General features: G+C 44.3%; 1 protein-coding gene across 3 annotated transcripts in view; it reads left to right on the top strand.

Moving 5' to 3' along the window:
- Positions 1-20,137, top strand: part of DHX8 (DEAH-box helicase 8) — a 43,118-nt gene extending 22,981 nt beyond the window's left edge. For 2 of the 3 annotated variants that reach the window (XM_003806083.6, XM_034941772.3), the window contains exons 13-23: positions 341-535; positions 841-1,026; positions 1,147-1,357; positions 1,675-1,856; positions 6,698-6,838; positions 10,506-10,661; positions 13,457-13,594; positions 14,078-14,206; positions 14,692-14,888; positions 15,371-15,550; positions 16,960-20,137. In XM_003806083.6, coding sequence (XP_003806131.1) covers positions 341-535; positions 841-1,026; positions 1,147-1,357; positions 1,675-1,856; positions 6,698-6,838; positions 10,506-10,661; positions 13,457-13,594; positions 14,078-14,206; positions 14,692-14,888; positions 15,371-15,550; positions 16,960-17,179 — 1,935 coding nt within the window. In that variant the 3' untranslated portion in view covers positions 17,180-20,137. The remainder of the gene's footprint in view (positions 1-340; positions 536-840; positions 1,027-1,146; positions 1,358-1,674; positions 1,857-6,697; positions 6,839-10,505; positions 10,662-13,456; positions 13,595-14,077; positions 14,207-14,691; positions 14,889-15,370; positions 15,551-16,959) is intronic. The other variant, XM_003806084.6, reaches the window with a different exon arrangement.
- Positions 20,138-20,143: the final 6 nt, after the last annotated feature.

The raw sequence follows: 20,143 nt of genomic DNA, 5'->3' as shown, positions 1-20,143 counted from the left end.
TAGGCTCTGGTTTATTTAACTAGTCCTATATCCATAGAAACATCGTTGATTGTAATCCTTGGCTGTTACAAACAACGTAGAAATAAGAAATAACTTTTGGGGAAAGATATAGAAATTTGGGAGTTACAGTGGGAAGGAACATTTTTTATGTATCTTTTAAATTCATTGTTGACTTCTTTAACTATATGTGTATATTCCTCTTTTCTTTGGTGTTAGAATATAGTAATTATTTTATTCCAGAGTAATGTAGATTTTAATGACCATATTTATATTCTGTTTAATGACCATATTTATATTCTGGCAGATTTTAATGACCATATTTATATTCTGTTGCTTTCAGGCCGTCCATGACAATCAGATCCTGATTGTCATTGGTGAGACAGGATCTGGAAAGACAACACAGATCACCCAGTACCTGGCGGAGGCAGGCTACACTTCCAGGGGCAAGATTGGGTGTACCCAGCCCAGAAGAGTGGCAGCTATGTCGGTGGCCAAAAGAGTGTCAGAGGAGTTTGGTTGTTGCTTAGGCCAAGAGGTAAGTAGATAGTGGAGTCGCTCGAAAAATACCAGAAGCAAAGGCCCAGGTCTCTTAATCTATCAAATGGAAATATTAATAATACTGCCTTTTTTCAGGTTTCTCCTGAGGGAGAGAGGGTTCCCATTGTCATAATCAGTCTGTTCAGAGTATAGTCTAAGACATACCTTACTATGAGGAAATTACTGTACATCTTGATCAGATTCTTAAGATTATGAGTGACAGTGACTGGGCTGAAATCTTGCCTGGTGATTGGGAAAAGGAGACATTTGTATCCTAGGTTTTCCCCTTCTCTTCTGCTTTAGGTGGGCTACACCATTCGATTTGAGGACTGCACTAGCCCTGAAACAGTCATCAAGTACATGACAGATGGGATGTTGCTTAGAGAGTGCTTGATTGACCCTGACCTCACTCAGTACGCGATCATCATGTTGGACGAGGCGCATGAGAGGACAATTCACACTGATGTGCTCTTTGGATTGTTGAAAAAGGTAACTAGATGCTCTTTAATGACCCCTCTACCTGTTGGAAGCTGAATTCTGGCAGTTGGATTTGAGTACCTGTGTCTTTGGGTAGTCCTTTTCAGTAAGCCACATAATATTTCTCTTCAGACAGTTCAGAAACGGCAGGACATGAAGCTGATTGTCACCTCAGCCACCTTGGATGCAGTGAAGTTTTCTCAATACTTCTATGAAGCTCCCATTTTCACCATCCCAGGTCGAACATATCCAGTGGAAATACTGTACACAAAGGAACCTGAGACAGATTATCTGGATGCCAGCCTGATTACTGTTATGCAGATTCATTTAACAGAACCACCAGGTAAGGGGAAAAAGCAATTTTCCTTTTTGGGAGGCCTAATTTTCCCTCTTAGGCCAAAAGTCCTCATATGGGTATCTTTTTTGCTAATCTTTTTAAAAACACCTTCTAAATATTCATCTCTCTGCAAGCCTCAGGCTTGTATGTTTGAAATGATGGTGGTTATAATGTCATATATAAACAAACTTGTATTGTTTACTTACTGGTCAGAATATGAATGCATATGTTCTGTTATTTGAAGTTTTATTAATATCACCATAGCCTTTGTATAGAACACACACACACACAGAAAGTAGATGAATGTTCTATTCTGCTCGTAGGTGATATCCTGGTCTTCCTGACTGGTCAGGAAGAAATTGATACTGCTTGTGAGATCCTGTATGAAAGAATGAAATCCCTGGGACCTGATGTTCCAGAGTTAATTATCCTCCCAGTGTACTCTGCTCTTCCCAGTGAAATGCAGACCCGAATCTTTGACCCAGCTCCACCAGGCAGCAGAAAGGTAACATGGGCAAAAATGAAGCTTCTGTGTGCCCTGAAACCATGTGTTGTGTGCAGCCTGTCAGCCATAGTAGGGATTGCTTAGGGTGTATGCAAGTCTTTTTTTTTTCTCGAGACAGAGTCTCGCTCTCACCCAGGCAGGAGTGCAATGGCACCATCTCAGCTCACTGCAAGCTCCGCCTCCCTGGTTCACGCCATTCTCCTGCCTCAGCCTCCTGAGTAGTTGGGACTACAGGCACCTGCCACCACGCCTGGCTAATTTTTTGTATTTTTAGTAGAGACGGGGTTTCACTGTGTTAGCCAGTATGGTCTCGATCTCCTGACCTCGTGATCCGCCCGCCTCAGCCTCCCAAAGTGCTGGGATTATAGATGTGAGCCACCGCGCCCGGCCAGGTGTATGCAAGTCTTGTTTGTTAGGTTTCAGAGACTGGTCCAACCAATTTGTTTAGGAATGAGGTCCAACCAATTTGTTTAGTATGTGACCTCTCCTCTTCTTCCTCTTCTTCATTTGACAAATATTTTTTGAGCATCTACCAGGCTTTGGGCTACACATGGGAGCTGCATTGTGAGAACAAGCCTCTATCTGCTGTGGGGCATCCCCCAGTCAACAGACTTTCAGCATTTAGTGTGAAAATGCCACTCATGCTTGGATACCCAGGCGGGAGCACCCAACCCTGTCTTCCTAGAGGAAATAAGGATCTAAGGTAGTCCTGGAGAACTCTTGAAAGGCAAGGGGACAAGCATTCTAAGGACACAGAACTATCTGTGATGGCCTGGAGACGAGCAAGTGGGGCCAGTTCAGGGAATGGCATAGTTCCAGTGGCTGGAACCAAGTATATGACTGTGTGTATGAGACAACAGGAAAGGAGACAGATGGATGTAGGTATTTTTTTAGTAACAGTTTTATTGAGATATAATTTACATACCTTTCAATTAACTCCCTCCACCCCCCACTTTTTTTTTTTTTTTTTTTTTTTGAGATGGGGTCTCAGTCTGTCACCCAAGGTGGAGTGCAGTGATGTGATCTCAGCTCACTGCAACCTCTGCCTTTCAGGCTCAAGTGATCCTCCTGCCTCAGCCGCCTAAGCAGCTGGGACTACAGGTGCATGCCACCATTCTTGGCTAATTTTTGTTTTTGTTTTTGTTTTTGTGTTTTTTTTTGAGACGGAGTTTCGCTCTTGTTGCCCAGGCTGGAGTGCAACGGCACAATCTCGGCTCACTGCAACCTTCACCTCCCAGGTTCAAGCGATTCCCTCGCCTCAGCCTCCCGAGTAGCTGGGACTATAGGCACCCACTACCACGCCTGGCTTATTTTTGTATTTTTAGTAGAGATGGGGTTTCCCCACGTTGGCCGGGCTGGTCTTGAACTCCTGACCTCATGTGATCTGCCGGTCTCGGCCTCCCAAAGTTCTGGGATTACCGGCGTGAGCCACTGCGCCCAGCCAATTTTTGTATTTTTTTTGTAGAAACACAGTTTCGCCATGTTGCCCAGATTGGAATTTACTGTTTTTTGTTTGTTTGTTTGTTTGTTTGTTTTGAGACAGAGTTTCGCTCTTGTTGCCGAGGCTGGAGTGCCATGGTGCGATCTCGGCTCACCGCAACCTCCGCCTCCCAGATTCAAGCGATTCTCCTGCCTCAGCCTCCCGAGTAGCTGTGATTACAGGCATGTGCCACCACCCCCGGCTAATTTTGTATTTTTAGTAGAGACAGGGTTTCTCCATGCTGGTCAGGCTGGTCTCGAACTCCTGACCTCAGATGATCTGCCCCCCTCGGCCTCCCAAAGCGCCGGGATTCCAGGTGTGAGCCACCGTGCCCAGCCAGAATTTACCCTTTTAAAGTGTACAATTCAAAGGCTTTTACCCATGGTATGTGGGGATTGGTTCCAGGACCCCCGAGGATACCAAAATCCAAGTATGCTCAAGTCTCTTATGTAAAATGCCGTAGTATTTGCATGTAAACTGTGCACATCTTCCTGTGTGATACTTTATCTCTAGATTACCTATAATACCTCATACAGTGTAAATGCTATATAAGCAGTTGTTTTACTGTATTTTTTATTTGTATTTTTTTATTGTTGAATTTTTTTCCTCAAATATTTTTAATCTGCTGTTGGTTGAATCCACAGATGGGGAACCAGCAGATACAGAGGGCTAACCATATTCACAGAATTGTGCAGCCATCACCACAATTATATTTAGAACAATTTTATCTCCCTAAAAAGAAATGCTGTACCCTTTAGCAGTCATCTACCCCCATTTACTCCTCTGCTCAGCCTCTGGAAACCACTAACCTATATCTTCCATCTCTGTGGATTTGCCTATTCTAGACATTCCATATAAATGAAATCACATATTTGTGGCTGGCTTATTTCCAGTGATTTTTCCAGACTTAGCCTGTTTTCAGAGTTCATCAACATTGTAGTATGTATCAATACTTCATTTCTTTTTCTTGCTGAATACTGTTGTGTTGTATGGGCACAACACATTTTGTTTATCCATTTATCAGTTGATGGACATTGGAGCTGAGCGCAGTGGCTCACGCCTATAATTTCATCACTTTGGGAGGCTGAGGCAGATGGATCACCTGAGGTCAGGAGTTCAAGACCAGCCTGGCCGATATGGTGAAACCCTGTCTCTACTAAAAATACAAAAATTAGCCAGGCGTGGTGGCGGGTGCCTGTAATCCCAGCTACCTGGGAGGCTGGGGCAGGAGAATCACCTGAACCCAGGAGGCAGAGGTTTCAGTGAGCCGAGATCGTGCCATTGCACTCCAGCCTGGGCAATGAGCAAAACTATCTCAAAAGGAAGATAAAGATAGACATAGGAGTCATTTTCACTTTTGGGCTTTCTTGAATAATGCTGCTGTGAACATTTGTTTACACATTTTTGTGTGAGCCAGGCGCAGTGGCTTATGCCTGTGATCCCAGCATTTTTTTTTTTTTTTTTTTTTTTTTTTTGAGACAGAGTCTTTCTCTGTCATCCAGGCTGGAATGCAGTGGCATGATCTTGGTTCATTGCAACCTCTGCCTCCCAGGTTCAAGTGATTCTTCTGCCTCAGCCTCCTGAGTAGCTGGGATTACAGGCATGTGCCACCATGCCTGGCTAATTTTTGTATTTTTAGTAGAGACAGGGTTTCAACATGTTGGCCTGGCTGGTCTCGAACTCCTGATCTCAGATGATCCATCCACCTCAGCCTCCCAAAATGCTAGGATTACAGGCATGAGCCACCACGCCTGGCAGATCCCAGCATTTTTGGAGACCAAGGTGGGAGGATCCCTTGAGCCCAGAAGTTCAAGATCAGCCTGGGCAACATGGTGAGACCCCTATCTCTACAAAAAAAAAAAAAAAATCAGCCAGGCGTGGTGGCACATGCCTATAGTCCCAGCTACTCAAGAGATTGAGGTGGGAGGATCACTTGAGCCTGGGAGGGTGAGGCTGCTATGAGCCATGATCACACCACTGTACTCCAGCCAGGGCTACAGAGCAAACCAGACCCTGTCTCAAAAAAGAAAACCCAAGTTTTTGTGTGGACGTATGTTTTCATTTCTCTTGGACATATACCTAAGAGTAGAAGGCAGATGGACTTGGCCGGGTGTGGTGGCTCACACCTGTAATCCCAGCACTTTGGGAGGCTGAAGCGGATGGATCATGAGGTCAGGAGTTCAAGACCAGCCTGGCCAACATAATGAAACCCAGTCTGTACTAAAAATACAAAAATTAGCCAGGCATGGTGACGCGTGCCTGTAATCTCAGCTACTCGGGAGGCTGAGGCAGGAGAATCGCTTGAACCTGGGAGGTGGAGGTTGCAGTAAGCCGAGATTGCACCACTGCACTCCAGCTTGGGCAACAGAGTGAGACTCTGTCTCAAAAAAAAAAAAAAAAAAGGCAGATGGACTTGAGTAATGTTAAAGAGTTAAAATGGACAAGACTTGGTGGGTACTAGCAGGTAAAGGGAAGAAGGGTGAGGGAAGTCAGGCATGACTGTCAGGTTTCTGGCTTGGGCAGCTGGATGGAAGATGGCACTGAGGAGGGAAACATGGGAGGAGGCTTGAGTGGAAAGATGGTGAATTTCTCCCCTATTCTATTCCTAATAATGAGAGTTCTTTCTAAGCAGGGCTTCTGTAGTTCTGTAGCAGGTAGAAGCCTTTCAGGACCAGTAATATGCTGGCATGATGCGTGATATTCCGGTGCCCCCAGTGATGATTTTTCCAAGCAATTGTGTTTTATTAGCTGAACCTTTAGGTGGAAGAACAGTGACAGTGCCAAGCTGAGACTAATAATCCTCCAGATCACATAGACTGCTACACACACGCAAACTGTGAAATTCCTGTGTCATCTCATGGTTCATTTTATGATCAGTAAAAAGAAGCAATCTCCCTCTTGTTCCACATACATATTCCGCAAAATACAAGCAGCCCATTTTTTAGTCCAGATGTCTCGGTAGGGGAAAGAAAAATCTCATTTTGCATTGGCACATGTGATGCCAGGAAATCTCTGCTTTCCCAGGGTGCTAGAAAATTAAAATTGTAGTAATCAACATTGGATCTAGAAAATGAGATACACAGTAGCTATTTGCACCAAATGAAATTGGCTTTTATTGGCCGTAGCTTTTTCCTATTCCACTCACCTCTCAGGTACCATCCCTTTTCCAACTTAACCATTAAGCAGAAGGTACCTCCCTTCTGCTGTTGGAGGCTGAGCTGGGATTAAGTGTCATTTTAACCATCTAGAGAGAGAGATAGCCACATATTCCTTTGGGAAGATATCTGGGTTCAGAAGACCTTTTCACACCTCAGGGCTGAGCCTGGGCACCTCACTCCAGCTTTGCCCCTCTTGCCTGCAGGTTGTGATTGCCACCAATATCGCAGAGACATCGCTGACTATTGATGGTATCTACTATGTGGTGGACCCAGGATTCGTGAAGCAGAAAGTTTACAATTCCAAGACAGGGATTGACCAGCTCGTGGTGACGCCTATTTCTCAGGTATGACGGCTTGCATCAGCAGTTTTCCTGATAATCCTGATTAGGGCCTTTCTGAAATTTTTTTATGGTTATATATTTCAAACTTGTTTTCAGAGATGAACTTTTATGATACTGGGTACTATAATGACATGAGGGAAGGATTTTTTGTTATTTGTTTTTAATCTTTTTTTATCCCTGAAGTCTGATTGATCCTTGAAGTTTTTAATCTTTTTTTTTTTTTATGAGACTAAGTTTCACTCTTGTTGCCCAGGCTGGAGTGCAGTGGCGCAATCTCGGCTCACTGCAACCTCTGCCTCCTGGGTTCAAGCGATTCTCCTGCCTTAGCCTCCCAAGTAGCTGGGATTACAGGCATGTGCCACCACACCCAGGTAATTTTCTATTTTTAGTAGAGACGGGGTTTCATCATGTTGGTCAGGCTGGTCTTGAACTCGCAACCTCAGATGATCCACCCGTCTTGGCCTCCCAAAGTGCTGGGATTACAGGTGTGAGCTACCACGTCCGGCCCTTTTTAATCTTTAGAATAGTATTTCACTATTAAAATGCCCCCATAAGGCCAGACACCTTGGCTCACACCTGTAATCCCAGCACTTTGGAATGCTGAAGTGGGAGGATTGCTTGAGGCCAGGAGTTCTAAACTAGCCTGGGCAATATAGCAAGACTCTGTCACTATAAAAAATTAAAAAAAAATTAGCCTGGTATGGGGGCATGTGCCACCAGTCCCAGCTGCTTAAGAGTCTGAGGTGGGAGGATCACTTGAGCCCAGGAGTCTGAGGCTGCAGTGAGCTAAGATAGCGTCACTGCACTCTAGCTGGGGCAACAGAGCAAGACTGTGTCTCTAAAATAATAATAATAATTTGTTTAAATGCCCCATAAAACTAGAACATAAAAAAAGTTTGAATCCTAGTACCCTATATTACCTATTTTAGATGCAAAGATCAGTACTTTATTTTCTAGTACCTTGCTTAGCTACGAGATAGATATCTGAGATAATAATAAATTATATGATTTTCTGGTTTTTTGGTAATTATGGAATAATTTCCTGCCTAAATGACATTTAAAAATGAATTACCCGATCACTTTTTTGAGAGAAGTTTGGCAACAGTATATCCAAAACTTAAATGTTCATCTCTTTAACCTAACTGTTCTGCTTCTAGAAATTTATCTGAAAGTTAGAAATGATTAAATACATGTCCAAAGGTAATAGAAAAGGATGTTCATCGAAGGATTGGTTTATATCAGAGGAAACCTGGAAAAAATTCTAAATGTATTCCAAAAGGGAAGTAGTTTAATAAATTATGGTATATTCATGCCATAGAATGTTGGTGGCATTAACATGGTGGTGTGTATCTATATTTAATGACATAAACATGTAACTATAATATTTTATTTGAAAAAGTGAGCCTACAAAACAGCATGAATGGTATAATCCAATTTTTGTTTAAAAACAGATGGTGAGCATTTCTGCAGAGTATGTGTGAGTGAGCTGTGCCCAAGATTGAAAGCATGTAGTCTAAATGTTAGCCAAGATTATTTATGGGTGGTGCTACTAGATGATGTGCATTTTCTTTTATACTTTTATATGTTGTCTTAATCTTTTACAGTGGGTATGTATTACTTTCATAATTTGTGAAAGCCTTAAGGCTATTTTTATTTTGAAACTTAAGTAATAATAATAGCTAACACTTTTTTGTTTTGTTTTGTTTTTTGAGATGGGGCCTTGCTCTGTCGCCCAGGCTGGAGTGCAGTGGTGCGATCTCAGCTCACTGCAACCTCGGCCTCCTGGGTTCAAGTGATTCTTCTGCCTCAGCCTCCCAAGTAGCTGGGACTACAGGCGCATGCCGCCATGACCACCTAATTTTTGTATTTTTGGTAGAGATGGGGTTTCACTGTCTTAGCCAGGATGGTCTCCATCTCCTGACCTCATGATCCACCCGCCTCAGCCTCCCAAAGTGCTGGGATTACAGGCATAAGCCACTGCGCCTGGCCCAATAATAGCTAACACTTAAAAGTGTACTTAACGTCCTAGATACATGCATTGACTCAGTGCATTCTCGCATTGATCCTATGTGGTAGATATTATTTTCACAGATGAGGAACCTGAGGCACAGAGGGGTTAGGTGATTTGCCTAACATCACAGAGCTAGTGGAGCCAAGATTTGAACCTGGTTAGCCTGGCTCCAGTTTGTATGCTCTATACTACTTGTCAGGGTGGTGGTGATCAAAAAATTAGTTACACATGCCTGTCCTGATTTGGAGAGAGACATGTGTAGAATGCTGTGGAGTCCAGCCACTGTGTGTGATTGCTGCCTGGATTTGTGTGGTTAGTTGTCCTTTCATAACCTATCCTTTGGTTTGGAGCTGGCATAGTAATTTGTAAATCCTGGTACTGTTTGTAACAACAGATGGTTTTGTCAGAAAATGGCCCTCTTCAGATTGCTATTCATTGTTTCCTAGCAACCTATGGCTAAACTACATTTTTTTTAATTTAAAAAAAATCAGTGTTTTTGAAGTAGTGTTATATTATTTTTGAAAAACAGAAGAAAAAAATTTACCCATCATCCTACTACCTCCACTGTTATTATTTTGCTGTTTTTCATTCCAGTCTTTTTTCATGTTTATTTCTTTCATGGTTGCAATTTTAGTAGTCAAGTAAGTATGCAGTTTTGTATATTTTTTTGAGTATTTAATTTTCCTATTAGAATAATACATGTTCAATATTTGGTAAAATCTAAAGAAAATAGACCTCATCTGCAAGCCTACTATCAGAGTTAGCCACTGTTAACATTTTAGGGTTTTTTTCGCCTAGTCATTTCCTTCTAGTAGTTGATATATAAAGACTTTTACTAAAATTATTTTACATTGTTTCATAACTTGCATTTTGCATTTAATGCGAATGAACATTTTCTTCTGTCATTTAACATTGCAAACATGATTTTTATTTTTATTTTTTATTTTATTTTGAGTCAGGATCAGTCTTTGTTGTTGCCCAGGCTGTAGTGCAGTGGTGTGATTACGGCTCACTGAAGCCAGCCTCGACCTCCCCAGGCTCAGGTGACCGTCCCATCTGAGCCTCCTGAATACTGGGACTACAGGCGTGAGCCACCACACCAAGCTAATTTTTGTATTTTTTGTAGAGATGAAGTTTCAACATATTGCCCTGGCTGATCTCGAACTCCTGGGCTCATGCAATCTGCCCACCTTGGCCTCCCAAAGTGCTGGGATTATAGGCATGAGCCACGACGCCTGGCCTGCAAACATAATTTTTAAAATGACTGCAGAGTCATCATTGGGATGATTGACATAATATGTTTATTTCACTTACATTTTTGGTCATAACTGTGGGGATGGTGTTCTGTCATCTTGTTTTATGCTTTCTCTTTTATATTGCGCCACACTATTTTGAAGATATATGTCTCAGATCTGTATAATATTTCTTCCATTAACCCTGCTTGTATTGCCTCCCTCGAACAAACTTCCCCGAAGTGCTGAGTATGGAGAGGCGAAGATAAGAGCATTGGTAGTCTTGGAAATGGTCCCAAAGGAAGTGAAATCAACCCCATTTCTGATTTTGCCAGTTGTTAATTGTCCCCCTTTTAACAGATATCCTGGGTAAAGCTGTTAAGCAGTGTTTAACAGATATGTTGCTTTTATATGCCCACCCCTCTAGGCTCAGGCAAAGCAACGAGCTGGCAGAGCTGGGAGAACAGGCCCAGGGAAGTGTTACAGGTTGTACACAGAACGTGCCTACCGAGATGAAATGCTGACCACCAACGTGCCGGAAATCCAGAGAACCAACTTAGCAAGCACAGTGCTGTCACTCAAGGTAGAAATCACTGTCTTGTTAAAATGGGTTGGTGGAACAGTCCAATCCTGGCCTTCATAAATGAATTTCAGTTTTATGGACCTTGTTAAATACTTTAGTAACCTCATGAAAGCAGTCCCTTTGAGTGAAATGCAAATGGCTGTGATAACAGCCTCTCACGGCAGGTCTGGGGCTAAGTTGGCATGTCTGCTGTGAACACACATTTTTTCTTACCATAACAACCAGCAGGATATTAGGTTGTAAAAGGTTCTAGTTAGGAGCATTTTCTAAAAGGAAATTAGAAAAATATAATCAATGCCAAACTGTGGACACACACACCTAACCTCAACCACTTTAGCGCTCAGATCCAATTCTGTTCTTTTAGAACGAGAGAAAAACCCCCTGTTCAAAAACTTTGCAAGGGAACTGTCAGTACAGATTTCAGACTGGCTCTCAGGGGCTTGGTTTTCATTCTGAATCATTGTTCTTCCTCTCTCAGTCCCCAGTGAGGACTTCATTCTCTTTTGGCAGGAGGAGCTGTATGAGTAATTTCCCAGCTGATGGCGTTTCCCCCGACACTGATGCTACCCTGGAGCCCTGGTACTTTCTGGTGCAGAGTGCTCTGTTGTCATTTATTATTTATTCCCTGTAAAAGAGGCTAAAACAGAGCTTTGGAAATAAAAAAGAAACCTACTCCAGTCTCTGAAGTGCCAACAGAGAGGCATCTGTGGCTTGGACTTCAGCTCCAAACTGCGACTTGGGGCAAGTTTATTTACTTTGCCCTCTGCTCTGTGTTCTGCTCTGAAAAAGGGGCTGTTAATAGTATTTGTTGGAAAGATAAGTGAGATAATGTAGGTAAAGGCACTTGGCACAGTGCTTGATGATTGCTAACATAATTCCTCATAGTTATTATTCACACAATAAACATTTATTGAACACCTGCTGTGTTTATGGTCACGATCACTTTATGAGAAAGAAATAGAAAGCTTAGGTCCTACCACATCACACTTTATATACACTTGAATCGTGCATCATTCAGTCGTTTCTTTTATTCATCGAATTAGCTAATGTATTGAACACATGCTACATGCCAGGCATGTAGATTGCACTGTGGTGGTTTTGTGAACATAGTTCTTACCCAGTGTGAACTCTCTGAAAGCAGGGGCCATATCCTGGCCATCTTTATATCCCTCCCACCTAACATGGTATGAGATCCCTCATAGATATATAGTAGAAATGATGTATGCAAGAGACAGGACAAGTTGGTAGACTATATTATTATTATTATTGTAAAATACGTAACAACATGTACTATTGTAAGCATTTTAAAGTATACAATTCAGTGGCATTAAATACATTCAAGATGTTGTACAACCATCACCAACATCCATTTCCAGAACTTTTTCATTGTCCCAAACAGAAACTCTGTATCCATTAAACAGTAACTCCCCTTTCCCCCTTCCTCTATCCCTTGGTAACTACTCTTCTACTTTCTACCTCTCTGAATTTGTCTATTCTAGATAGCCTCATTTAAGTGGAATCATACAATATTCTTTTGTATCTGACCTGTTTCTCTTAGAATAATGTTTTCAAGATTTATTCATGTTATTTTCAAGGTTTATCCATTTATTTCATTCCTTTCTAAGGGTGAATAGTATTCTGTTGTATGTATATACCACATTTTGTTTATCCATTCATCAGCAGATGGACATTTGGATTGTTTCTACCTTTTGGCTATTATCAATAATGCTGCTGTGAACATTAGTGTGCAGGTATCTGTTTGAGTCTGCTTTCAGTTCTTTTGGATATATACCTAGAAGTGTAATTGCTGGGTCATGTGCTAATTCTGTATTTAGCCTATTAAGGAACCACCAAACTTTTCTACAGTGGCTGCAACATCTTACATTCCCACCAGCAATGCATGAGGTTTCTGATATCTCCCGTCCTCACTGACATTTGTTAGTTTCTGTTTTTTAAAAAAATTATAGCCATCCTAGTGGGTATGAAGTGATATTTCATTGTAGTTTTGATTTGCATTTCCCTAATTACTACTGATGTTGTGCATCTGTGCATCTTTTTATGTGCTTGTTGGCCATTTGTATATCTTCTTTGAAGAAATGTCTATTCAAGCTCTATGCCTATTTTTTAAATTGAGTTGTTTGTCCTTTTGTTGTTGAGTTGTACGTATTGCCATTTTGAGAGAGTGTTAGGGTTTTTTTTTTTGGAAGACGTTTTATCATGTTGCCCAGGCTGGTCTCAACTCCCGGACTCAAGCGATTCTCCCTCCTTGGCCTCCCAAACTGCTGAGATTACAGGTGTGAGCCACCATGCCCAACTGAGAGAGTATTTTCAAAAAGTTTCCTGAGAAATTATGTGCTTTCCTTTGGGAGGCCGAGGCAGGCGGATCACTTGAGGTCAGGAGTTCAAGACCAGCCCAGCCAACATGGTAAAACGCCATCTCTACTGAAAATACAAAAATTAGCTGGGCATGATGGCGAGTGCCTATAATCCCAGCTACTTGGGATGCTGAGGCAGGAGAATCGCTTGAACGTAGGAGGTGGAGGTTGCAGTGAGCTGAGATTGGGCCACTGCACTCCAGCCTGGGTGACAGAGTGAGACTCTGTCTCAAGTATGTGCTTTCTATTATAATAGTCTGAGTTTTATGTGGCCCAGCCCTGGAAGTTACCGCCAGTCTTACCGGTGGCTTCCTAATTGCAATTGAAGAAATGGGAAATAAAGTAACAAGTAGCTTCCCCACATGCTGACACTGGCTAGACTGACCCTCTTATCACATGCCTTCTTCCTTTCTGTTCTAGGCCATGGGTATCAATGATCTGCTGTCCTTTGATTTCATGGATGCCCCACCTATGGAAACTTTGATCACAGCCATGGAGCAGCTGTACACACTGGGGGCCCTGGATGACGAGGGCCTGCTCACTCGCTTGGGCCGCCGGGTAAGGGACGGACTCAACTTCCTGTGCTTTTGGGAAGATTCCCTGGTCAGCCTTTCACATCCTTCGGTCTGTACAAAATCAGGCTGAGGCCGTGGATAAGCTTTGAGTAAAATTCTAAATGTTTGTTTTTAACCTGAATGTCTCCACTGTCACTTTAAACTGTTTCTTCTTTATACAAAAAGGTGTTCTGTTCATAATTTTGCCTGAGGATGTATTACTGAATGTAGCCTAAATTAGAAACGGCATCTGCAAAATTCTCATCTACCCCAACAGTAGTTATATGCTTGGTCACATACATCCCGTTGGAGTTTATTTGGGAAAAGAATAAACAACAGCATTCTTCTGATAGAGAAAGGCATCCCAAGGCATCATTATGCTTTGGGAAAATCTGTGTTGTTACCCACTCTGACCAAGGTCTTGCTATGGTGAATCCAAATGTGTCTTCCACAGGGAAGCAGTTGTAGTCTTTTTTTCTCCCTCTAGATGGCAGAGTTCCCTCTGGAGCCAATGCTATGCAAAATGCTCATCATGTCTGTGCATCTGGGCTGCAGTGAGGAAATGCTGACCATTGTATCCATGCTGTCTGTGCAGAACGTCTTCTATAGGCCCAAGGTAGGAAGTTCAGATCCAAGTTTAGATGGGGGTGCCATGAAGTTGGGGTAGTTGGCCTGTTGCCATTCCAATGCTTGATGTGGACTTTTTTTTTTTTTTTTTTTTGAGATGGAGTCTCACTCTGTTGCCCAGGCTGGAGTGCAGTGGAATGATCTTGCAATCTCTACCTCCCGGGTTCAAGCAGTTCTCCCGCCTCAGCCTCCAGAGCAGCTGGGATTACAGGCGTGCGCCACCGTGCGCTGCTAATTTTTGTATTTTTAGTAGAGACAGGGTTGCACCATGTTGGCCAGGCTGGTCTCAAACTCCTGGCCTCAAGTGATCCTCTTGCCTCAGCTTCCCAAAATGCTGGGATTACAGGCCTGAGCCATCATGCCTAGCCTGATGTGGACACTTTTGATAGGGTCTTGTAGGGCTCCCTAGAATTGCTCCATGTTCAGTTAGTAGCTGTTGAGTCGGAAATGTTCCTCTGTCCCACTGCTTGGCAGGATAAACAAGCCCTCGCAGATCAGAAGAAGGCCAAATTCCACCAGACTGAAGGGGACCACCTCACCCTGCTAGCTGTGTACAACTCCTGGAAGAACAACAAGTTCTCCAACCCATGGTGCTATGAGAACTTTATCCAGGCTCGTTCCCTGCGCCGGGCCCAGGACATTCGCAAGCAGATGTTAGGCATAATGGACAGGTAAGCCGGAATCTGATGACTCTGCATGTTTGAGTTGAACCACCTTGAGTATCATGTCTTTTCATCTCTGTGTGTACCTATAAAGCTATAGGCACCTTTTCTCTTGCTCCTCACATAACCCTTTTCCTCCAGCTTTTCCATCTTTGTTATATTCCTTCTCCCCAAGTAAGGGTATGCCTGAGAATTACCTCAGATACCTAAGAGGAAGATTATCTGTTAGTTGTTGAAAAAAATGCTCTTTGTTTGCAACCCTCTGGAACATTATTACTGTGGAATTGAATACCTGTCTAAACAAAGTGTCTTGTCTCTGAGTACCTCCGTCTGCCCACTGTGTAGAGCTGCCTCTGTAGTACACTTAGGGCTGGAAGGAAGGTCCTGGTGACTACTCTGGGCACCCCAAGATGGATGTGTTGGGCACTGTCATTGTGAAAATAGACCTGTGAAAGCTGAGTGGGCTCATATCTTTTGTCCTATCTTGATAGACACAAGCTGGATGTTGTTTCCTGTGGCAAGTCCACAGTCCGAGTGCAGAAGGCCATCTGCAGTGGGTTCTTCCGTAATGCTGCCAAGAAAGACCCGCAGGAGGGTTACCGGACACTGATCGACCAGCAGGTGGTCTATATCCATCCTTCCAGTGCCCTCTTCAACAGACAGCCAGAATGGTAGGTGGACATGTCCCAAGGTCTAGGGGCTTTTCTGGGCAGAGAAAAACCTGTAAATCTCCTGGTATTTTGTGATTGTGTCTTCACTACTCCCAGTATGTCCTAGTATAACACTGCTTGCCTTTCTAGAGCAGCAGAAACCTGAATTAGGCACAATGTATCAAACCCTATGAGAGAATTAAAATCATAGGGGTGAGACCTAGTTGAAAAAAAAAAATTGTGGTTTAAAAAACTACCTAGTGGCCAGGCACAGTGGCTCATGCCTGTAATCCCAGCACTTTGGGAGGCTGAGGCGGGCAGATCAGCCGAGGTCGGGAGTTCAAGACCAGCCTGACCAACTGACCAACATGGAGAAACCCTGTCTCTACTAAAAATACAAAATTAGCCAGGTATGGTGGCGCATGCCTGTAATCCCAGCTACTTGGGAGGCTGAGACAGGACAATCGCTTGAACCCAGGAGGTGGAGGTTGCAGTGAGCCGAAATCGCCCATTGCACTCCAGCCTGGGCAACAAGAGCGAAACTCCATCTCAAAAAAAAAAAAAAAAAAAAAACTACCTAGGGGCTAGGCATGGTGGCTCACGTCTGTAATCCCAGCACTTTGGGAGGCCGAGGCAGGTGGATCACCAGAGGTCAGGAATTCCAGGCCAACCTGACCAACATAGTGAAACCATGTCTCTACTAAAATTACAAAGTTAGCCAGGCGTGGTGGCAGGCACCTGTAATCCCACCTACTTGGGAGGCTGAAACATGAGAATAGCTTGAACCCGGGAGGCAGAGGTTGCAGTGAGCTGAGATTGTGCCATTGTACTCCAGCCTGGGAGACAGAGTAAGACTCCGTCTCAAAAAAAAAAAAAAAGAAAGAAAGAAAAAAACAACTACCTAGTGATGTAGTTTAAAAAAAAAAACTTGTTTTAAAGTAGCATTTTTAAAAAATTGGACTCTATCTAGAACCCTAATATAAAACTGATTTAAAACCACCATGTTATCACAGTAGAAGGGTTAGAAATGTGGCTCCTTGCATGTTTGGCCTTCTCCATCCCTTGTGGCAGTGTGAGGCCCCTCTTCAGAGCCCTAGAATTCCGTGGAAACATTCTAATAAACATCCTCACATTTTATAGAGCAAGAAACAGATTAGAGAAGGGATGTAATTGGCTCCATGTCACTTAACTAGTTAGAGCCAGAGCCAGGACTAGAATACATTCTCCTGAGACCTTTCTTGTGGTTAGAGGTGTGCGGGTGCTTCAGTATTGGGGTGTGGCTGTCATAAACAGACTGCAGTCTTATAGGTGTCAGGCAGGAGAGGTAATAGTATAAAATGTAAGCTCAGCTGAGGCCTACTAGGGACCAGGTTGACTGTAGAGTGGGGCCTATATCCAGAGGCTTGAGTCCTATCTCTGTCCCCCCTCAGGGTGGTGTACCATGAGCTGGTGCTCACCACCAAGGAATACATGCGTGAAGTTACCACCATCGACCCTCGGTGGCTTGTGGAGTTTGCCCCAGCCTTCTTCAAGGTCTCAGACCCAACTAAGCTAAGCAAACAGAAGAAGCAACAGCGTCTTGAACCCTTGTACAACCGCTATGAGGAACCCAATGCCTGGAGAATATCTCGAGCCTTCCGACGGCGCTGAAAGGCAAGATTGTTCCTTTGCCTCTCCAGCAGCAGTAGCCAGGGCTTGGACTTATCGATGACAGGCTGGTCCTGAGGATACAGCTGTCCCGTGACTGACTGTCTTAACTGAGCATTTTCTCAACTCGACTCTCATTTCTTCCCTGCTGGTAAAATAGAAACAGGGATTTAAACCTGGCTTTGGCAAGAGCCTGCAGCCTCCATCACCCCAATCCTTGGGCCCAGTTGGGAGCTCATATCTAACACAGAGACACATTGCATCAACTTCAAGAAAGGGACAATTTGTGCAGCCCCAGGATGGGAAGGTGGAGTGGGCGAGCATCTTGTGCAGGGACATGGTGAGGGCCCTGATGCCCCAGCTAGCAGGAGCTACTGTGCTCATCTAAAGTGTTTGCCCCACTTCCTACCCCGTCTCCAGCCCCTGTACTTTGGCTTGACCTCGTGGAAATATTTATTTTCTTAAGGAAACAAAAATGGTTTTCTGTGACTGTTTTCTTTTAGCCAAAAGGTTAGGATATTGGCCTGGGCTCAGGGTGAGGGAGATTTAGTATCTGTGCTCTGGCACACATGATGAGAATCCCCTGAATCCCCTGAAACCAGAGCGCAGGGCCTCTTTGCGCTCGGAAACGACGTACAGCCCAGACTTCCAGCCTTGTCTTTCAGCATCAGCACTAGCCGGGCCGTGCTGGGGGATCGCCCGATGATCAACCATGTCCTCTCCACAGAGCACTTCAGTCTGGAGGCCTGAGTGGCTACAGATGGCACATATTAAATACAGAAGGTTTCCCCTTGCTCCCTCCACCTCCCACGTTCGCAATGTGCAGCATGTCCCATTTCCTTTTGAAACATACTAAGTAACAACACAGCTTTTATTTTATTTTGTTTTTATTTTTTTCCCCTGAGGTCCTGGATGGACTTTAACGAAGGGATTTTATGGTCAAAACCTCCCTTTCCCCACTCCAAACAGAAAACAAACATAACACCTCTCCTCTCAGCTGGTTTGTGCTGCCAGTATCTGTGCTGCAGGGCTTGTTCTTAGTGGTTTTTTCCTAGCACTTGCTTGGAGAATGGCCACCTCCTTGTGCCCTCCTCACAGCTCCTGAGGAGGGTTTTTTTTTTTTTCTTCCCATAGAGATGGGTTCCCACTATGCCGCCCAGGCTGCTCTCCAATCCCTGGCGTCAAGCAATCCTCCTGCCTCTGCCTCCCAAAGCGGTGGGATTACAGTCGAGAGCCACTGTCCTCTGCACTGAGGAGGCTCCTTACCTGGCGGAACATCAGGCAGGTCTTGCCAGGCCAGGTTGCGGAACTTACGGAAAGCTGGTCTGGATGTAGTGCTTGTAGAGAAGCTTCTGAGAGATTGGGCACATCCTGTTACGTTGCTGCTTCTCCTGTCCTTATGTTATTAGTAAGTTCTGAAGTGATGTAAATGCTAGAACTACTGTAGAACTGTATGCCAGACACTAAGAGAGACTATGTAACATTCCAGGATATAAAGGAATGTATGTTGTCACTGGGCAGCAAACCACACCCTAAAGACAATTCAGAAAGAGTCCGAGGGAGAGGAATATAGGCCAGGCAATCTGCTGGCTGCAGATCCCTGCCCCTTCATTAAGCTGAGTGAGTGCCTCCTGATTCTGTCTGAGTATGCGCCTTCGTAAGCCCAGGCCAGTAATCCAGGGGCAGGGCATTGTTGTGTGTTAACCTTGAAGGCCTTCTGGGGAGAGACAGTACAGGGACCTCAAATGAAACCAAAGGGGAAACGGGGACTGGGCACCCACCTCCCCAATCTCGTTTTGTTTTGTTTTTGTTTTTGTTAAGACAGGGTCTTGCCATCTTGCCTAGGCTGGCATCAAACTCCTGAGCTCAAGTGATCTTCCTGCCTCAGCCTCCTGAGTAGCTGGGACTACAGGTGCATGCCACCACACCTGGCTCCCAGTCCTAATTCCAGCCTAAATTTTCCCCATTCAGAAACACTCCTGGATATAGTGGCCCAGCCTGTCCTGACTGAGTGCCCAGCACTGACAATGTTGACACCTGGGGAGGGAGGGTTGGGTTTCAAGCTGAGGTTGAAAAGGGATGTTGAATGGGCTAAGGATAAGAGACAGCAGGGTTGGTTATCTTTTCTGGCTCAGGTGGAGGAAAAAGAAGGATCCCCATTCTGTGGGTGTTCCTTGACCATCTCTCTACCCTAGAGCTGAGGTCACTTCTCTGCTATGACAACATAGCTGGGTTCTGACCTTTTGACCATCAGGAAAGCAATGTCAGCAGCTGAGCTGAGCCTGCTCTGAGGGAGAAGGTGGGGGGGTCCTGTCCAGATGCAGAGGGGGAGCTTGCCTGCTGCTCTCACACAATGGAGCCCTTGTTTCTCTTCCTTGAACCAGTATTTCCCAAGATTGAGTGACAGCCCAGGAGAGGATGTGGGTCTCATGCAGAGAGCTGGGATCTTCTTGGCCATTAAAGTATATTTTTCACCCCCACCCCGCGAGAACCAAGCTCAGGAGTTGCCTGCCTCTGCACACATGCTGAGTGTGCTGTTTGTGTATATGGCGGGACCGTCCCTATGGGGCATGTGTGAGCTCCGCAGCTGGGTCAGGCTCCTCGGTCCAGGTTTACTTCATCCCGCCTGGACGTGATTTGGCTTTGACTGTCTCTCCTGCAGCCCAAAGCACTTCCTCCCCGTGGTTGCTGTAGCTGTCTCATTGGAGCAGTGCCTCTCCAAGTTTGAGGATTTGAACAAAGAACTGGGACTAGTGACTTGTTAATGAACAGTTCAGAGGGCAGAGGGCAATCATCTCAGCTTGTGGAGACCTTTCTTTCCCTGGATGCTGCTTCTCAGCTAAATCCCTCTCTCTTTGTGTGTGTACTTGGCCTTCAGGGTTTCCACCGATTTTTACACCTTCTTCCCACCACGATAGCTTGGCTTTAATGTGGAATTAAATTATATATTTTTAAAACGTGTTTTTA

This window comes from Pan paniscus, chromosome 19 (genome assembly GCF_029289425.2).
Source record: "Pan paniscus chromosome 19, NHGRI_mPanPan1-v2.0_pri, whole genome shotgun sequence".
NCBI lineage: Eukaryota > Metazoa > Chordata > Mammalia > Primates > Hominidae > Pan > Pan paniscus.
The sequence above is the reverse complement of the archived record's forward strand: the minus strand, read 5'-3'. Positions and strand labels throughout refer to the sequence as shown.